Raw genomic sequence first — 19834 nt, 5'->3', positions numbered from 1 at the left:
CCCTGGTCAGAGAACTAAGATCCCGCAAGCCACATGGCATGGCCAAAAATAAATAAATAAAATAAAATAAAATAATTATTTAAAAAAAGACACATCTGGGCTTCCCTGGTGACGCAGTGGTCGAGAGTCCGCCTGCCGACGCAGGGGACACGGGTTCGTGCCCTGGTCCGGGAAGATCCCACATGCCGCGGAGCGGCTGGGCCCGTGAGCCATGGCCGCTGAGCCTGCGCGTCCAGAGCCTGTGCTCCGCAACGGGAGAGGCCACAAGAGTGAGAGGCCCGAGTACTGAAAAAAAAAAAAAAGACACATCTGATAAAAGATTGTTACCCAAGATATCCAAAGAACTCTTAAAACTCAACAGTAAGAAAACAAACAGTCTGATTAAAAAATGGGACAAACACCTTAACAGACACCTCACCAAAGAAAGATATACAAAGAAGGTATACAGACGGCAAATAAGCATCTGAAAAGATGCTTCATATCATATGTCATCAGGGAAATGTGAATTAAAACAATGGTGAGATACCAATGTACACCTATTAGAATTGTCAAAATCTGGAACACCGATAACACCAAATGCTGCTGAGGATGTGGAGCAACAGGAATTCTCATTCGTTGCTGGTGGGAATACAAAATTGTACAGCCACTTTGGAAAGCCGTTTGGTGGTTTCTTACAAAACTAAACATACTCTTACCATATGATCCAGCAGTTGTGCTCTTTGGTATTTAGCCAAAGGAGTCGAAAACGTACATCTACATAAAAACCTGCACAAGGATGTTTATAGCAGCTCTATTCATAACTGCCCAAACTTGGAAGCAACCAAGATGATCCTCAATAGGTGAATGGATTAATAAACTGTGGTACATCTAGACAATGGAATATTATTGAGCACTAGTAAAAAATGAGCTAGGAAGCAATGAAAAGACATGGAGAAAATTTAAATGCATATTACTAAGTAAAAGAAGCCCATCTGAAAAGCCTACATATTGTATTATTCCAGGTATGTGAAATTCTGGAAAAGGCAAAACTATGGAGACAGTAAAAAGATGAGTGGTTGCCAGGAGTTGGGGGTGGGGGGTGGGGGTGCGGCAGAGGGAATGAATAAATGAAACAGAGACTTTTTAGGGTAGTCAAACTACCCTATGATACTATAATGATGGATGGCTATGTCATTATACATTTGTCCAAACTCATAGACTACAGTATACAACATGAAGAGTGAACTCTAAGGCAAACTATGGATTTTGGAGGATTATGTGTCCAAGTAGGTTCACCAATTGTAACAAACATACCACTCTTGTGGGGGCTGTTAATAATGGCGGAGGCTATGCATGTTTGTGGGGAGGAAGCATGCGGAAAATCCCTGTATCTTTCTCTTAATTTTGCTGCGAACCTAAAACTGCTCTAAAAAATAGTCTGAAAGAAAAAAAAAAAAAAAGATGCTATTTCAACTTTCCCTTTCCCATAGAATGGACTCTTGTCTTTTTGTATTTGCTTTGGGGGCAGGTGCCTGGGGTGGGCAGGGTGGGAAAGGGAGACCAGAAAGAGGCGGTCGCTCTGCTCACCGCTTGGCTTCCTCCAGCCGGCACAGGTACTCATAGGCGACGTTCTGCCGCCTCTGCTCATCCATTTCCTCAGCTGTGAGGCGTTCATCTGAGGAACCAAGGAGGGGAGCATTAGACAGAGGGCTGTAGCAAGCTTCTTCTTAACAGACTTTCCAAGGCAACTCTGCTCGGAAACCGGAGGCATCTCCCACATGTCTGTCCCCCTAGTCCCAGGACACTGGCTCCAATCTTCTCTCCCATCCAGTAAAGCTTTCCTAGTCAGCGTCCTGTTAAAGGGAGGCCTCCCCACCCTTTAAGAGGGGATCCTTCCTGTATTGGAGGCATTCCTTCCCTTTCCCCTCTAGCCATCTTCCTGACCTCCCCCTTCCAAAACCTACTTCACTGCGCTTCCCTCAGTACCTCCTAGTAGGAATGTCCAGATCCCTGCTTGGCTGGGAACTTAGCTCCTCATTTTATCCCTAATTAGATTCTGAGTTCTCCAAGAACTGTACTTGTGTCATCCTCCTCAGATACTCTCCCAGAGGCTAGGTTAACAGGACTAACTAGAACTCATCATTCAGCAGCCATTCATTCATTCAATACCTCCTATATGTCAGGCACTGGACTAGTGGACCCCTACTCTCAAGAAGTACAAAGATTATTATTAGAAGAGAAAAACATGTAAGTAAAAAACTTCAACCTGATGTGAGAAGCGCAATCATAGCTCATGAATAGTCTATGGACATAGATATAGAGAACGGACATGTGGACACAGGGCGGGAAGGGGAAGGTGGGACAAACTGGGAGAGTACGATGGACATATATACACTACCATGTGTAAAATAGATAGCTAGTGGGGACAAGGTATAAAGCACAGGAAGCTCAGCTCGGTGCTCTGTGATGACCTAGATGGGTGGGATGTCGGGGGGGGGGGGGGAGGTCCAAGAGGGAGGGGATATAGGTATACATATAGCTGATTCATTTCATCCTACAGCAGAAACTAACACAACATTGTAAAGCAATTATACTCCAATAAATAAATAAAAATAGTCTATGGAAGCAGCAGAGGAAGCAAAGGATTCTACCTGTGAGTAGAATCTTAAAGAATGAACAGGCAGAAAGGGAGAAAAGGCAGTTCAACAGAGGGAACCATGTGAATAAAAGCCACTCACTTGGGTTTAAGTGGAAGGACAGAGAATTTTAAAAGATCACAAAGGTGTATTTACTCTCCCTTTTGGTATAGGTCACCTGAGGAGTAAAACAGTCTCCAAGCTAAATAAAATGCAGAAAATCTCTGACTCCCAAACTCAAGAACAGGAAATCCCTGAAATGAGACAGCATTCATATTCTGCCTTAGCCACAGCCTCCTTTTATCCTTTTCCCCCCTCTTCTCCCCTATCTCTCTAGTCTCCTTAGGGAAGACAATACAAAAGCTGACAAAATGAGAGAAAGCTACACACATACACCAAGAAAATAAAGTCAGAGAGCTTGAAAACAGAGACAGAGCTTAGCAAATGTCTTTGACTCAGCACTTAATGTTGTTCCAACTCTTTCTCTCTTTTCATTATGTTGCATATCCTGCAATATGATTGGGGCAGGGGCAGGGCTTCTTTGAATTGTCAGTTAAGCAAGTTAAAACACACACACAAACACACACACACCCCTCCATGTTCAAATTGGAAAGCACTGGCCAATCGCAGGAAATCCATCAGTTCTTCTGAGGGGGGTGTACAAGAAACAAGTTTTGGTTGCTAAGCATGGAAAATAAACCAGTAAGTGAGTGACATCACTTCAGAGTTATGAATTGAGGACTGTGAGAGATGGGCGGGACTTTGTACATACACACAGAGTCTTAAAAAAAAAAATCAGTTTTCCTGTCCTTTTCAGATCTGGAACTAGCTTTCCTTCAACAGATAGGTGGACGTGGACTTCGCTTTTTGAATCCTAATGGAGAGCAAGGGAAAGGAGTAGATTTTGCTTTTCTTTCAGAAGGTCAGATGGAAACCTATCCGCGGTCCCATTTTTCGGACCCCAGTCTCTCTTTCTAAAGCAGTGTTTTTGAAAGTGTGGTACTTGGACTACCCGCATCACAATTATGTGGGGTGACGGAAGAAGCACAGCGGTGCTTGTTATAAATGCAGATTATGGGCCCAAGTCGAGACCTATAGTTGCTAAAGCTCTGGGATAGGATTCAGGAATCTGCATTTTAAATTAGCTCCCCGGGTAATTCCGACACCGTAAAGTTTGAGAGGCATTGTCTCAAAGAAGCATCAAAAAGTCAAGGAAGCCCCCGCAGGCCCTTTTAGGCGTCCCGTCCCCTGGTAGCGCTTGGCAAGTATGGTAGCCAAGAGTAACTGCCGAATTTTTAAGGGGCCATCCAGACCACCTACATTCCCCCAGCCCAGGAGCCCCAGAATTTGGGAATAAGTGAGAAAACTGTTTGTAAGCTTTGAAGCGCGACACAGAAGTCGGAGCGTTTCGCAGCTCACAGGTTTACTCCCGCCCGCAGGAGTCCGGACTGAGTGCTCCCTCCCCACTGAGCACAGTTCGGCCGCCCCTTGCTTGGTTGGCCCTGCGCCCAACCCCAGCCCCCATCTCTCCCAGGACCGCCGAGTCCCCGACCAGTGGCATCACTGCCGGACCCTTCTCGGCCCCTTCTGGCACTCACAGGTCGCCCGGGACGGGCCCGTTCCTCTCCCCTCCATGTTTCTCCTTCTTCCAGGTTTGAATCTCCCGCCGCCCGGCCACCGCCCCTCATCGTAGCCACAGGCAGACAGGACACTTCCTGTCTGTGCCGCAGGGGCCTCTGGGATTTGTAGTTCCAGGCTTGGGAGGTGCGCCGCCAGGTGGGACGAAGGGTACTGTCCAAGACGGGGAGGGGCGCTCCCGGAGGGGAGCTCCCGTTCCTGTGGTATTTTGGGTCGCTGTTTCTCCAGGGCTCCTTCGCTGTTAAACCGTCTTATTTGAAGTAGCCCCTGCGCCCACCCCTGCCTCTATCATTTTTCCCTGATATTCCCATTAACCCCCCCCACACACACTTCCTATAGTGTTCTTTGGTCCCTTTAACTTGAGGGCCTACTATATATATATATATATATATTTATATATATATATATATAATGGAATATTAGCCATAAAAAGGAATAAAATATTGCCATTTGTAGCAATGTGGATGGACCTAGAGAATATTATGCTTAGTGAAACCAGACAGAGAAAGGCAAATACTATATGGTATCACTTATACATGGAATCTAAAAAATAATACAACTGAATGTATATACAAAACAGAAACAGACTCACAGACATAGAAAACAAACTTGTGGTTACCAAAGGGGAGAGGGAGGCAGAGAGGGACAAATTAGGGGTATGAGATGAACAAACTACATAAAATAGAGAAGCAATGAGGATTTACTGTATAGCACAGGGAATTATATCCAATATCTTGTAATAACCTGTAAAAGGATATAATCTGCAAAAGCACTGCATCACTATGCTGTACACCTGAAACTAACACAATATTGTAAATCAACGATACTCAATTAAAAAAAAAATTCAAAGGACTGGATGAAGTTTTTGAGGAAGAGCATGTAAAATAAGAAATGAGCAAAGTGGCAGAGTGTTGGGGAACACTAGCATTTAAGAGGTGGACAGAGGGCAAGCAAAGGAGATGGAGAAGGAGTTGTCAGCACAGGAGAAGGACAGCCAGGACACAGTGGGTCGTGGAACCAAGTGAGGAGAGAGTTGCAAGGAATATATCAGATACAGCAGGGAATCAAACAAGAAAAATGATTCAGAAATGATCACTAGATCATTGAGAGGTCATTGGAACCTTGGTGAGAACGGTTTCAGTCCCTGCTCCCTCCCCAAATCCTCCTCTCCCCTTAAGAGAGGCTACTCAGTGAACAACAGGCTGAGCTGCATATTTGGCTCTGGCTATGCTGTGGTAGCATCCTGAAGGCCCAGCCCATGGGCAGAAGCCGCAGGCTGCTAGGAGAGCCGGCCTCGGGCATGGGCACCATCTGTGGCACACAGCACCAGGCCTGCACGCAGCAGGCACTCAGCAGAGGCTACCTGGCAAATGCAGGTGAGCCCAAGTACTTCCTTATAATTTTGTTTCTGGCCATGGCCTCTACTTAAAAGAGGCCTTTCTCCCGGATAAATGAGGACATTTGCTTTCTGATGCAGGCCACCCTTGGTGAGTTAGGGCAGTAGGTGCCTGTTGTCCTGGGGCCTGCTGTCCTCTCATTAAGCAGAACCTGGAGGTTGCAGATCAGTGGAGCTGGAAAAAGGAGTTCCAGGGGCAGAGAGGCTCTTCTGATCTCCAGGCCCTTCCTGACCATCAACCTTTCACCCTGTTTCCAAATGTGAAACTACCACACAGAAGCACAGTGTATAAGAGTGTGTGTGTGTTCGTGTGTGTATGTGTGAAAGGGTTCACTTCTGGGACAACCCAAGCCTCATTAAAGCTCGCAATTACGGTTAGTGGAAGGGACCTTAGGCTAATTAGCCCAGAATCAGAAAACCTGGGCTCTAATCCTAGCTACATGAGTGCTCTGTGACCTCAGGCAAGTTACATCTGCTCTTCTGAGGTCCCTTCCTCTGTGAAATAAGGGAATGGGATAGACGATCTTTGAAGCTGTGACTAGTAACAAGCCCTTGATGCTTTGATTCTTGCCTGAAGTGAAGGATTGATGCGTGTGTCTGCAAGGGTGGGGAGAGGTGGCGCAGGAAGGGCAATGGAATCCAGGTATCTGTGCCCAAGCACCAGCAGGGTTCAGCACTAAGATAGGGCATTTGAGCTGTCAATCAAAGAATTCCCTAGGAGTGGAGGGAGGTACCTGGTTGTCTAGGAACCCCAGGGGCTCTGAGCTAAGAGATAAGGGAGGTAACCCTAGCCTGAGGGACCATTCCAGAAAGCCAGCTACAGAGGAGATCGAGGGAGGTAAGGCGTTTTGTGTCTGGGGCCCCAAGACCTTGTGGGGGCAGCCGGGAATGCCTCGGGAATGCGGGTCTCAAAGAGAAGATTTCTGGCTGTTCTTAGGAGCAGGGGGAGTTTCTTTAAAAGGAAAATGTATCACCTCTGCCTGCTTCTCCTAAAGAAAAAAAAAGGGGGAGAAGAAGAAGCAAATGGGAGGGGCTGAGAGCTCAGCTACTGGATCTTTTCCACTCCTTTTCCTGTCTCTTGGGAGGAGAGTTCATGAAAAGGCTTTGCCTTTCTGGGGGAGAGATACTAATGGGAAACACATGCTGATGAGAGAAATGTATTTGGGTTTAAGAGTGCCCTGGAGACCAGAGCAGGATGTTGGGGGACTGAAACTAGCAAGCAGACAGAAAGCCAAGGAGGTAGGGGAGAAAGAGGTTCCCCTAGAGATAGGGAGTAAGCAGTAAATGGAGAGACAGTAGCCCTGCCCCTGGAAGTTGGCTCCTTGCCAATTCCATGGCCTATGCAGCTTTGTGCCACCAGTGCCTTGTGTGGCTCCCTCCCAGCACACAGCAGGAGCTCACTGTTCGGTGAGCTGACTTGAACTATACCTTGAGATTAGACAGCAGGAGAATCTAGATATGAGTGGGTGTCTTTGGAGGCACAGGGTGAAGGAGATGGTGGAGAAGAGGCCATGTATGTGCTCTGTTCGTTCATCCATTCATTTATTCATTCAATAAACCTTTTTTATTGTGGTAAAATCTATATATATAATAATAATGTAATGATCTATAAAACTTTTTCATCTCATTCAATAAGCATATATTGAGAATCTATGTGCCAGACCCTTCAAGTTGCTCCAAATCTAGTAGGGGAGATAGACAAGAAAGTCAATAACCCTAAACCCAGTGTGATAAATGCCGTAAAGGACATAAGGTGCTATGGGGGTACAGAAGAGGGACCCAGTTGGTTGAGGGGAGGGGCTTTCTGAAGGAAGCTTGAAGTAAGTCTTGGAGGACGAAAAACTAGTCTGGACATTAGAGCGAGAGTTAATATGGTGTTCAACGGGTTAGATGAAGCGAAGTGAGATGTCAGAGAGAAATCCTTGAGACCCTGAGGGTCACACCAGGGCAGAGGTAGGGCTGAATTGCCTAGAGGGATAGTGCTTCGGAGGAAGCCAAGGATGACATACTGACCCCTCTGCTCCCTATCGTCAGCACTATGTCTTCCCTCAACACTGAGGATACCCTGCAAGAGTCCTCGCCCTCTCCTTCAAGCTCCAAGAAGAAAAAGAAGAAAAGAAAGTGGCCACGGCAAGAGGCCAGAATCCAAGCCCTCACCAGGGCTGGCCACAGGGCCCTATTGGCTGGTCAGAATCATGAGGCCTTGACCAGCTTCCAGAGGGCCTTCCTCCTGGCTTCCAAGTCACCACAAACCAGGGACACCCCTGTTCTCCGGGCCTGTGCCTTCAACCTGGGGGCTGCCTACGTGGAGACTGGGGACCCAGCCAGAGGGCTTGAGCTGCTCCTACGAGCTCAACCTCAAGAGACAGCCCAGGGCGGGTGTCATGGCGACCAGTGTTTCAACGTGGCTTTGGCTTACCACGCCCTGGGCGACCTGCCTCAGGCTTTGGCCTGGTATCACAAGGCCCTGGGCCACTACCAGCCACTAGGTGACCAGGGGCAAGCCCAGGCAAAAATGGGAGCCTGCTACCAGGCTCTGGGACAGCCTGAGCTAGCAGCCCACTGCCTGCAGGAAGCGAGCCGGGCCTACGCCCAAGCAGGGCAACCCAGGGCTGCAGCCCTGACACTGGGGGCTGCAGCGGGCTGTATGCTGAAGAGTGGGCAGCATGGGGTGGGTGATGTGGTGCAGGTGCTGGAGGAGAGCCGGAGGCTTGCTGAGAGGAGCACTGAGCGAGGACTGCTGGGTGAGGCCTTTGGGCAGAGAAGGTGCGGGATCTGGGGAGATTAAGACTTGGTGATACTCTGAGAAGTGGGGTGGAAGCAGAGGCAATTCTGAGGACTGGGGGAACCCTGGGAGAGTGGGGCAGAGGCTGCAGCAGTACAGCTTCAGCTGCATCTGACCTGGCTACCACTGACCTTGGCCATGCCCTCTAGGGCAACTCTATAACGACCTAGGTGTGGGCTATTCCCAGCTCCAGCTGTTCCCGCTAGCAGCAGAGGCCTTCCAGCAAGCCCTGCCCCTGTGCCGGGGGCCAGGAGAGGAGGCCACGGTGCTAAGAAACCTTGGGATGGCCCACAATGCCCTCGGCAACTATCAGGAAGCCCGGGAGTTTCACCAGAAGGCTGCCGACACACACGGTGGGTACCAGGGGCTGGGGAATGGGATTGGGGCCAAGGGACTAAGAAGGGGTTCCAGCTGGGGCCCGGAGGCTGAAGAGTAGATGGACGTTTAGAACTAATTATGGGACTGGGAAGTCCAGGACAGGGGAGTGAGGGGGTGCAGGGGGTGCAGGAGATGGGATAGCCAGACAGGACAGAGGGTCATGGGCCCAGAGGCTGAGGCCTGGGGTTGGGAAGGCAACAATGGGCAGAGGGAAGAGCCCTGGCTGGTAGAGGAGGCCTGAAGTGGAGCCAGTGCTTGCTCTAAATGATTGTGTGACATTTAGCAAGTCATTTTTGCTTTCTGAGCTTCAGGTTCTACATGTATAAAAATGGAGCTATTAATACGTGCCTTGCCTGACGCCCTGGATTTATACGTGGCTCAAACTAGCATGGGGGAGGCATTCAGGCCAAAGCTCAGGACTGAGGAGAGGCTGGGTTTCAAGCGTTCAGGCCTTTGTGGTGCATCTGGAGGTGTGCCAGGGTTGAGAACAAGGACTCCTGGCAACCCTCCCTTTGTCTTTGGGGGTAGGGTCCTGATGCCCCAGCAGCCAAAGTCCTCTCTTAATATGGGGCGGGCTCTATCACCAGGCTCTGTGGGGCAGCGGTGGGAGCAGGGCCGGAGCTTTGGAAGCCTGGCATTTGCACTGAGCCAGCTGGGAGACCACAAGGCTGCCAGAGACAACTATCTACATGCTCTGCAGGCTGCCCGGGACACTGGTGAGGGTGAGGGGGTTTGCAGGTGGCTTGGGGTGGGACAAAGGCTGAGAATCCTTGGGGCTGGTGGGGAGGCAGATAGGGGGACTGGGGGTGGGGAGTACCTCTGGAGGGGTAGGGAGCTGCGGGAGGACCTCTCAGGCTGTCTTCCCCAGGGGACGTGAAGGGGCAATGGCAGGCCTGTGAGGGTCTGGGGGCTGCTGCAGCCAGACTGGGGCAGCACGACCAGGCTTTGAAGTACTATAAGGAAGCGCTGGCCCGGTGTCAGGTGAGACCCTCCATCCCGGAATCTAACTCTTCCCCAATATCCCTCCAGCTGCTCTCCTGCTATCCTTTCTCTGGCTGATATTCATTCACTCGTCCAACGTGCATTGAGCACATTGTGTGCTAGGTCCTGGGACACTCTTGAGAGGAAGAGTCCATCTCTGTCCACAATTCTGGGCAGGTGGTGGCAGGACCCTGGCAAAGGCATGGGGATGGGCTAGAAAAGAGGGGAGACAAAGTCCCCTTCCCTCCCCCTTTCCTCCCCCTTCCCTGTTTCTTTCTTCCCCAATCCCCAGAGGACCACAAAGCCCAGGCTTCCTCCATTACTCCATTATCCACTCTCTCCTCAGAAGGAGCCAGATTCTGTGCGAGAGCGGCTGGTGGCCAAGCTGACAGACGCCATAAGGACCAACTTGGCCCGGGGTGGGCTGCTCCCAACCCACGCCCTGGTGAGATGACACCTGAGACAAGGAGCGGGGGGTGGGGAGAGGTTACCCAGAGAAAGGGGTGGTGGTGAGCAGAGCTGATGTCCTCAGGGCTGCTGCTGCACTTGACTGCTCATCTGTGTTCATCTGCCCTGGGGCCTGCATATGGGACATATATCACTTTCCAGAGGCCACCTGGGGATGGGGAGGTGGGTGGGGGATTGTGGCACGTCTCCAACACTAGGGCTGTGCCAGGGCCTTGGCTGAGTGGTAACTAGCTCAGTGGGTGAAAGCCAAGGGGTGCCTTCAAAGATACTGAGCAAAAAATCTGTGAGCAGGTGGAAAGGTTTGTCCTTGGCTGCAGTTCCCCAAAGGGCCACAGGATGGGAGTAGTGCTCCAAGGACGTTCCTCTCTCCCCTCCCTCCTTCGCTGGGGGGCATTTCTCTGTGGGTTTCTAGCCGTGCCCCTCCTTCTCTGACCCCTCCTCCCCCTCTCGCTACCTCCCAGCCTCTCTCAACAGGTCAGCGTCTCTCCAGCTGCCTCCTCCCTCACACTCTGAGATTTCTCAGGCAACCTCCTATGCCAGGAATTGAAATTATACTTTACTATTTGTTATATTTATTTACTAGGTTTTATGTTCTGTCTATTTGAAAGACTAGGACATCATATTTATAATTTGCAAGTAAAATTAAATGAGCCTGGTATAAGCAGAGGACTGGATTGGGGGTCAGAAGACCTGGGTTCCATCTGAAGTTGGCCACCGACTTTGTGTGACTTTGTCCGGGAGGCCCCAGGCAGGATGAGGTGGTCATTAAGCTCTGGCCAGTTCTGACAGTCCATGAACCCGAGTTCTAACTTGAGAGTTACTAGCAGGGACCTTAACACAACAAAGGGCCTTGCCCTGTAATTTCATCCTCAGACACAAGGCACAGCCCAGCTGTCTCTAGCACTTCTCTGTCCCTCTGGGGCCATTGTGTGTGGAGAGAACATACATGCACACCACAACCACTGCTGGGGTGGCCATTTTTCTCAAACTGATTCCCTTTACTCCCCTTCATTCCCAGACCTCAGCTCCAGGGGGGCCCCAGGCTCCAGGTGGGGCCTGCCCCGTGGTGGGGACCCCAGCCAGGGTGGGAAAAGGTACAGCAGGAGTGCGGTACAGGTGAGTGAGTAGGGCAGGCAGGAACAGAGCTTCAGGTGTGGGTATGGCCTCTGGAGGGTGTTGGGAGGTGTCATAGCCTGGCAGTGGCCGGTGGGATCTGGGGAGGGGGGGATCTGGCCAGAGTGCCACTCTGCCCCCTGTTCCCTGCCCCTACAGATCTTCCGATAGGTGGGAAGATGAGTTAGAGGAGGGCCACGAGGGGAAAGAGGAAGATTCGGCGAATGTTCTCACGACGTCTTGGACACCAAGACTGGAGCGTGAGTCTAAGTAGGCTGTTTCCAGCTGTGCATCACCTTCCCCCAAATGGGAGACTCTCATTTCCTTTATCCCCACGCCCCACTCTGTCACTTCCCTGCCTCAGGTCTGATACTGAGGCCGCACCCCACACACATTATATTCCCAACCCCAGGACCAGCCCTCCCCACTTTCTGCTTGTCTCTCAAGGCACTGGCCCATTTCCCCTAAACCCTCTCCTGAATCGCCTCTTCCTCCCTGCTCCCGAGGCTTTCCTAACATCTAGAACTTTGTATCTTAGGGCACCAAGGCTTTCACACCTACTACATGTCAGGCACTGGATGCTTTTCTTACCTTAACTTACTGTTTACTAATCTCTTCCCCAAGGGCTTGGCACTCTGAGGACAGAGTTCCTTGCTACTTGGTGACTTGAATTCACTGATGTCTTCTTTTCAGCGTGTTTTCTTCCAGGCATCAGTGACACTGGTGAATCATCCCCAACTTTAGTCGGCCCAGGTTTGCCAAGCACCTGCCCTGTACAGGTGTCTCCTCTGTGTACAGTGACCAATACATCCCCTGATACCCACCCTCCTTGTTCTTCTCCCAAAGATGTCTTGTTCCCACCATGATGGTTCTTGGTGCAGAGAGGCCTGTGATGAATGTGTTTGGTCCTCTCCATTCAGGTCCAAGACCCAGGGCCAATCTCTCATTTGGAGGCCAAGGCCCCCTCAGAATGGAGAATCCTGGCCTTCTGGTCACCAATGGCCCCCACAGCAAGAGGTGGGTCCCTGCGGGAAGGGAAAAGGCCTTGAGAATGGATAAAAGAAGTAGGAGAGGGTGTGGCTTTGGATGACTTTAATGGAACATGAAGTTGGGGGAAGATGTGGTCTGGTGCTTAGGGATATGGTGCTTTGAGCCTCTTTGTCTTTGCCCTTTAGCAATCTGAAGAACCCTCACCCGGCTCTGGAGGCCCAGGGTGTCCCCTGCCTCCTGCACAGCCTGAGTGTAGCCCTCAGCGAAAGAGAGAGTCCTGCTGAACTGGGGGACAGGCGGCTTAAGCCTACTCCCTCCTGCCCTGGAGCCTGCGAGCAGAGGTAAGGGTCAGAGAGGGTAACAGAAACGGGAGCCAGGGCAAGCTGCCTTCTGTTCGCTCCCTAGTCACTCCCATTGGCAAGCCCCTCTCTGCCTCCTTCAGGTCATCCAAACAGCCCAGGGAACCCCCCAGCAGGAACCCTCAGAGGAGATCCACTGAGTCTGGCTTCTGCATGATCATGTGACCCTCCCCTGCTGGCCATAGCATGGCCCCTGCAGTACCTCCTCAACATACACACTTCAGGGGCTTCTGGGGCTGAGCCCCTTCCCAGTCATTCCCAGTGAGCACTGTATGGACACAGAATACAATGTCAGAAAGTGGGATCCGGAGCAGGCTGGACAAAGGCTTTGCAGTCTCAGCACTGAGGCAGTCTGTGTGCTCCTCGTTGGGAGTTTTGGACTCAATAAGCAAAAGAAAAATGGAAAACGGATGGTGAATTTCCCCCCTTTCCTTCTGGATTCAAACCTCACAACTGCTAAGGCCCCTGCCAGTTCTTAAAACCATGACATCTTGGTTAAGAGGCTTTGGAGTCACTGATTCCATTTTCTCACATAGAGAAATGGCGATCTAATGCTACAGAAGATACGCCTTAACCAACTAATGGATGCATTCCTCTTCCTCCAAGAAACATAGCAGATCCTGGATACAGGCCCCTCAGGCCTGTAGCAAAACTGCTACCAGCAGCTGCAACAACAGTATTATGTAACACTGATCACTTAGCACATGCCACACACTGTTCTAAGTGCTTCACAAGTGTCTTCTCCTTTAATCCTCACAGCAGATGAATCCCCTGTCACAGATGAGGAAAACAAGGCACAAAAGTTAACTGGTTTGCCACCCAGGTCACACAACTAGTAAGTGAAGCTGCGATTCAAACCTAGGCAGTGAGAAGCTTCTAGAATGCTGTGCAGTCAGTTCTACTCCCCCAGTTAAGCCATTGCTTACCGAGTTGGTTGTGTTTGATACCAAATGTGTTTATTCCAGTTGTGTTATTGTAATATGTAATTTAATTAAATTGATAAACTAAGAGTGTGAAAACAAGCAGTTTCTATGAAAACTAAATTGAATCCTTAGAAGACGTGATTCAGGTGACTCACCTTAAAAACTGCTGTTGAATTAGATGTAAGCAGAGAGACTATTACAAATTGGGGGAAAATCATAAAAATCTAGATGAATTTTGCACTCAGTTTGCTCCAAATATACAATAAATTTTTTTCCACCTTAAGGACACAGACTGCAAATTGCAGGTGATATGTAAGTGGTGAAGTTTATGAGATAAAGAAGATGGAGAACTACAATCTTTGGCCCTATCCTCAGAGACAAGACCCTGGTCACACTTTGACAGATGGCAAATGAATGGGTTTTTTTGGCCGTGCCATGCGGCTTGTGGGATCTTAGTTCCCCCACCAGGGATTGAACCCTGGCCCTCGGCAGGGAAAGCGTGGAGTCCTAACCACTGGACCGCTGGTGAATTCCCTGTATTTTTTGTTTTAAGTTGAAATAAGATCATCTACTCCCAGTCATGTCAGATAAGAGCATGTACTGTACTGTGAATTACTTCACAATGAAATTTTGAGGATGCATTAAAATATTTGTAGAGGACCTACTATGTTCCAGGCACAGAACTAGGTGCAGGGGACACAGCTGTTAATCTTCCTTATCTAAATGGAGCTTATTATCTTGTCAGGCATTCAAGATGTCTTGACTGGGATGCAGATTCACTGACTGTAACAAAAACCAATATAACATTGCCTTTAAATAGAGAAGAATGGATTTTGAGGGACAAGTAGCAGCATCTGTCACACGAGAGTATTGCTACTGGGTCAGGCCAACCCAATATCAACCATCATTGGTTCTACCATTTCATAGCTATATTATCTTAGGAAAATTACTTGACTTCTCTCTGCTACTCAATTTCTCATCTCTAACATGAGGATAAAAATACATCATAGGATGGACAGGATTAAATTAGATAATATGTGTAAAGCATCTGGAACTCATTAGGTGCTCAATCCACATGCCCTTCTTGAACTGGTTTTGAAGGCATTTCCCAAAGAAAACTCCAGAATCTGAAAGGCAGCAAGGTGGACTAGGGCACTTGGGCACTGCCTTCCTGAGGATAGCCCTCATTTGGCTGTTTCATAAATTGTGAGTGTGTGTGTCATAATTTTATAGTTACGTCTCATCAGAATGAAGTCAGCAATTGACAACCCTTTAGTTACATAGTTCTGCATTTGGAGAGGCATTTCAGCATAGAATAATGCTTAAGACTACATACCCTAGGGGCTTCCCTGGTGGCGCAGTGGTTAAGAATCCGCCTGCCAATGCAGGGGACACGGGTTTGAGCCCTGATCTGGGAAGATCCCACAGGCCTGCCGCGGAACAACTAAGTCTGTACGTCACAACTACTGAGCCTGTGCTCTAGAGCCCACGAGCCACAACTACTGAGCCCAGGCGCCACAACTACTGAAGCCTGTGCACCTAGAGCCCATGCTCTGCAACAAGAGAAGCCAATGCAATGAGAAGCCCGTGCACCGCAACGAAGAGTAGTCCCCACGCGCCGCAACTAGAGAAAGCCCACGCACAGCAACGAAGACCCAACGCAGCCAAAAATAAATAAGTTCATTAATTTAAAAAATAAATAAAAATAAAAACACTGAAGAGCACTGCATACACAGCAGCCCTTAAAAAAAAAAGACTACATACTCTAGGTCAAGCTGCTTGGATCCTAGCTCCACTGACAGCTATCACTGTATCATTGGACATGTCATTCAACATCTTTGAGCCTCAGTTTTCTCATCTGTAAAATCGGGATAATAACAGAGTTGTGAGGATGAAATGAGATGTTTCATGTCAGCACTGGGCACATAAACTCAAAATGTTATCTATGTCAAAGAAGCATGCTTCACATTGTGTTTTAGAAATGAATCTTCAGAATTACCAAATTAATTTTCTCAAGTAGGCCTGTAGGGAGTCTTGACTAATATATAAAAGTGAAACTACTTATATACCGGTGAAGTTATAAAACAAAGTTAATGAGGTCTTGAATAAGATTATCCAATTGTAATGTAAACCCTACATTTCAATTTAGATGAGTAAACTCTATGAGTAAACCACAAACAAAGTCTAACAAAAACAATTTTCCACCTCAATCACAGTCTGATACATTCAATTTCCCACAACAAACATGTAAAACAAACATAGATGAAGGCGAAGGGTACAACCCATAGGAGATGTTAAACCTCTTATAATTAAAAAGGAGACTATCAGAGGAGTAGTTAAAAGCAGGAGGGGTTCTTGTTTTCTCAGTGAACTAGCCGGGAATGGAATTCACGATACAGAAAAAGAATATACTAGCATAAAAACAAGACCTTCAATCCTGTAATAAACCATAAAGGAAAACGGAAAAAAACAAACAAACACAAAAACCCAAGACCTTCATTCCACCTGGATAATTATCTTTATCTTAATGCCTTAATGTAACTGGTCTGTTATTCCCCATACTTCTCTCTTAACCCGGCAGGAGTGTGCTTGCATTCTTAAAAGCTCTTGGGTTACAAGTTTAGTCTTCCTCTCTAGGTTTTTCTTGAAATATTACCGTGACCTGGAGTCTAGGGTTTCAACTACATTTTTAATCTTGGCATACTCAACCTATTTAAGGTTTATAATTTTCTATTTCCACAGCTATTACCCGATGAAGAGGGATAAGTATTATGTATGATCAGGGAAGTACAGCGTGCTCTCCTGGTAAACAGAGATAGGGGAAGCTAATTTGGTGGGGAGAGGGGTACTAAGTTATATGAAATGCTTAGCAGTGTGAATAAGAACATTAATTTATTGAGCCCTATGTACCAGGCGCTGTCGACGACTTTGCATGGATTACCACCAGATGAAGTATGTACTCGTATCCCCATTTTATAGACAGGAGACTGAAACCTGGAGAGCCAAGTTCACTCAGCCACTAAGTGGTAGGGGAGGAACCCGGGCTAACTGCTATGCTATACAGCTTCCTGAAAGAGCTACGAAAAACAAGAATTATTATCAAAGGGCGGTTGGAAGCAAAGCACTTCGGGTCATCTGTGAGGCAATATGAAAATGCTCCCGCGAAGGGCTGGCATCTAGACAAGGCGCCCGGACGAGGTGGGGCCGGGGCGGGAGGGCGCTGTCGCGCATACCAACACACGGAGGAGCAGTGGAGTCCCACTACCGGTCCCGCCAGCCCCAGGACCACCTCCTTCAGGGGCGCGCGCGGCCCCGGCCTCTCGGGGGCGGGACGAGGGGCCGCGCATGCGCCGGGCGCGGCGGGGCGAGGCGGGGTGGGGCCGCGCGCTCTGAGAGCTGAATGTCCGGGCTGCGGGCGCTCCTGGGGCTCGGGCTGCTGGTTGCGGGCCCGCGCCTATCGTTCCTCAGAGTCCAGGCAGGCGCCTGTCGCGCGGGAGCCACCTGGTGGGGGCCGCAGCGGCTGATCTCGGGTGGCCGCGGGGACTCAGAGGTCATGGCGAGCTCAGCAGTGAAGTACCTGAGGTTGGACGGGCACGTGCTCTCTGGGCGGGCACGCTGGGAGCGGGACTTGGGTGGAAGCCCACCCCCCCCAGGGGCGGGACCTGGGCCGCGCCGCCTGCGCGACGGAACACCTGAGGGAAGGGGACTCAGGCTGTGGGTTTCCTCAGCCAGGAGGAGGCCCAGGCCGTGGACCAGGAGCTGTTTAACGAGTACCAGTTCAGCGTGGACCAACTTATGGAGCTGGCCGGGCTGAGCTGTGCCACAGCCATTGCCAAGGTCAGTGGCACAACTCTCCACCTAAGGGGCAGTCACTGCGCAAGCCACCTGGCCTAGGCACAATGAAGTGGGAGGGACGGCCAGGCCGAGACTGGGCTGTCACTGCCCGAAGCCCTTCTGAATCCCCTTTGACTCTGCCTTCAGGCATATCCCCCCACGTCCTTGTCCAGGAGCCCCCCTACTGTCCTGGTCATCTGTGGCCCCGGGAATAATGGAGGAGATGGCCTGGTCTGTGCTCGACACCTCAAACTCTTTGTGAGTATGTGGGGAAGGGCTGTCGGGGAGAGTATGAGGTTTCCAGGACCTGGGCTTGAATCACCCCTTTCCTTTCCTCATAGGGCTACCAGCCAACCATCTATTATCCTAAAAGGCCTAACAAGCCACTCTTCACTGCACTGGTGACCCAGTGCCAGAAAATGGACATCCCTTTCCTTGGTGAAATGCCCCCAGAGGTAGGTGGTTCCGGTACTGCCCTCCTCAGTACTGCTGCCCGTGTTCTGCTCTTCCCTCACCTTTCCAGACTGAGCTCATTTGCTTATCTTCCTCTCTAGAGGATTAACTCTTAGAGGGCAGGGATAGCGCCTGACACAGAAGATGCCTAAAGCATGCTATCTGAATGGAAGTGGTGTAAGAGCCTTCTCCATAAGGCGTGCTCCATGAGTTCCCAACACTACCTTCTCTTCAGCTTCATTTCCCCTTGTCACTTTTTTTTTAATTAATTAATTCATTCATTTATTTTTGGCTGCATTGGGTCTTCGTTGTTGTGCGCGGGCGCTCTCTAGTTGCGGCGAGCGGGGGCAACTCTGTGTTGCAGTGCGCGGGCTTCCCGTTGCAGAGCACGGGTTCTAGGCGCGCGGGCTTCAGTGGTTGTGGCTCGTGGACTCTAGAGCGCAGGCTCAGTAGTTGTGGGGCACGGGCTTAGTTGCTCCACGGCATGTGGGATCTTCCCGGACCAGGGCTCGAACCCGTGTCCCCTGCATTGGCAGGCGGATTCTTAACCACTGCGCCACCAGGGAAGCCCCACTCCTGTAACTCTGCAGCCAGGTCCTCTTCGCCTAGCTTGCAGTAAACACATCATGTGCATCCCTTGGGAGCTGAGGTGACTGCCTCATCCTAAACCCTTTCTTCAGATGCTTCAGATCTTGGATTTAGGAGTGGAAAACTTGAGAACTTCTTTTTAAAATTCCTTAACACATTTTACAGATGAAGAGACTGAGATGCAAGAGAAGGGAAGTGATTTGTGCAAAGTCACAGAACCAGATCATGGCACAGCCAAGACCAGAACCTGTCCCTCCATACTCCAAGTCTCAGGCTGTCCTACACTGTAGCCTCCCCAATGGTTGGCAGGCACTCAGAACAGAAAATGTGCCTGGACTCAGCTTGGCCTCAATCAGTGACCCACTTGCACTTAACTCTAGGCTTCAGAATGCCATCTGAACGAGATAAAATTATATTTGTGCCTATGTGAATGGTCTGTGGGTACAAAGGACAGCCCTCTCCTGTTAAGGGTTCTTTGTGCAGCTGCCGGCTCTGACATCCTTTCCTTTTTCTGCTCTACCACAGGCCACGCTGATTGATGAACTATACGAGCTGGTGGTGGATGCCATCTTTGGCTTCAGCTTCAAGGGTGATGTTCGGGAGCCATTCCGCAGCATCCTGAGTGTCCTGAATGGACTCACTGTGCCCATTGCCAGCATCGACATTCCCTCAGGTGCTGGGTCCAAGGAGGTTGGGGGGGATTGGGGCCCTGCCCTGCCTCGAGGTAGGTACTAGGAGTCCTGGTTCTTGACTCAAGGTTCAGACCAAGTGTAGAGGTGCATACCACAGCCAGAGTAGGGCTGGGGAGCAAAGTTCAGGAATGCCCTTTACAGTGACTGTCAGAGACCACAGCCCAGGAGTACATGGACACGATTTCCTCAGGTGGGGACCCAGGGGGCTTCCCACTCTTTTAGGACTAGAGTAGAGCAAGGTGTGCAAGGGGACTGGACATCTGGTCTTTTCCGCTCTTTCTGAATACCACCTTCTTTTCAGGATGGGATGTGGAGAAGGGGAACTCTGGAGGGATCCAGCCAGACTTGCTCATCTCCCTGACAGCACCCAAAAAGTCTGCAAGCCAGTTTACTGGTCGCTACCACTACCTGGGGGGTCGTTTCGTGCCTCCTGCTCTGGAAAAGAAGTACCAGCTGAACCTGCCACCCTACCCTGACACCGAGTGTGTCTATCGTCTGCAGTGAGGGAAGGCGGGCGGGCATTCTTCCCAATAGATTTAGTTCCTCTCTCCCAGAACTGTGGAGTCCTGGGAGCTCTTCTGGCAATAAAGGTTAAGAGATGGCAGGAGCCAGAGAGCAACA

At 49.8% G+C, this 19834-nt stretch overlaps 3 protein-coding genes across 4 annotated transcripts in view; 2 read left to right on the top strand and 1 right to left on the bottom strand.

Moving 5' to 3' along the window:
• Positions 1-4284, bottom strand: part of IQGAP3 (IQ motif containing GTPase activating protein 3) — a 40189-nt gene extending 35905 nt beyond the window's left edge. For both annotated transcript variants that reach the window (XM_030759549.2, XM_089913610.1), the window contains exons 1-2: positions 4214-4284; positions 1567-1654 (exon numbers count right to left, since the gene is read on the bottom strand). In XM_030759549.2, the coding sequence (XP_030615409.1) occupies positions 1567-1654; positions 4214-4250 (125 nt within the window). In that variant the 5' untranslated portion in view covers positions 4251-4284. The remainder of the gene's footprint in view (positions 1-1566; positions 1655-4213) is intronic.
• Positions 4285-7095: 2811 nt separating this feature from the next.
• On the top strand, positions 7096-12951 carry TTC24 (tetratricopeptide repeat domain 24). The gene is made up of 10 exons (XM_022559259.2): positions 7096-8393; positions 8584-8787; positions 9400-9528; positions 9681-9793; positions 10140-10238; positions 11280-11377; positions 11534-11634; positions 12295-12391; positions 12550-12705; positions 12807-12951. The coding sequence occupies exons 1-10, from the start codon at positions 7688-7690 to the stop codon at positions 12886-12888; spliced, it is 1785 nt and encodes a 594-aa protein (XP_022414967.1). The 5' UTR covers positions 7096-7687; the 3' UTR covers positions 12889-12951.
• Positions 12952-17008: 4057 nt separating this feature from the next.
• NAXE (NAD(P)HX epimerase) lies at positions 17009-19834 on the top strand. The gene is made up of 6 exons (XM_022559502.3): positions 17009-17228; positions 17375-17483; positions 17628-17738; positions 17822-17935; positions 19047-19194; positions 19515-19834. Exons 1-6 carry the CDS (start codon positions 17047-17049, stop codon positions 19715-19717), a joined length of 867 nt encoding a protein of 288 aa, XP_022415210.1. The 5' UTR covers positions 17009-17046; the 3' UTR covers positions 19718-19834.

Source organism: Delphinapterus leucas, chromosome 1 (assembly GCF_059928025.1).
Source record: "Delphinapterus leucas isolate spDelLeu-1000000601 "Yukka" chromosome 1, BTC_Dleu_Yukka2, whole genome shotgun sequence".
NCBI classification, from domain to species: domain Eukaryota; kingdom Metazoa; phylum Chordata; class Mammalia; order Artiodactyla; family Monodontidae; genus Delphinapterus; species Delphinapterus leucas.
The sequence above is the reverse complement of the archived record's forward strand: the minus strand, read 5'-3'. Positions and strand labels throughout refer to the sequence as shown.

Bases quoted from the DNA above. Each gene is read 5' to 3' on its own strand.
- NAXE (XM_022559502.3), top strand. From the start codon at position 17,047: ATGTCCGGGCTGCGGGCGCTCCTGGGGCTCGGGCTGCTGGTTGCGGGC. The intron at 17,484-17,627 runs GTCAGTGGCACA...CTCTGCCTTCAG, and splicing joins GTGCCACAGCCATTGCCAAG to GCATATCCCCCCACGTCCTT. The intron at 17,936-19,046 runs GTAGGTGGTTCC...GCTCTACCACAG, and splicing joins TTGGTGAAATGCCCCCAGAG to GCCACGCTGATTGATGAACT.
- TTC24 (XM_022559259.2), top strand. From the start codon at position 7,688: ATGTCTTCCCTCAACACTGAGGATACCCTGCAAGAGTCCTCGCCCTCT. The intron at 8,394-8,583 runs GTGAGGCCTTTG...CATGCCCTCTAG, and splicing joins CACTGAGCGAGGACTGCTGG to GGCAACTCTATAACGACCTA. The intron at 12,392-12,549 runs GTGGGTCCCTGC...TTTGCCCTTTAG, and splicing joins AATGGCCCCCACAGCAAGAG to CAATCTGAAGAACCCTCACC.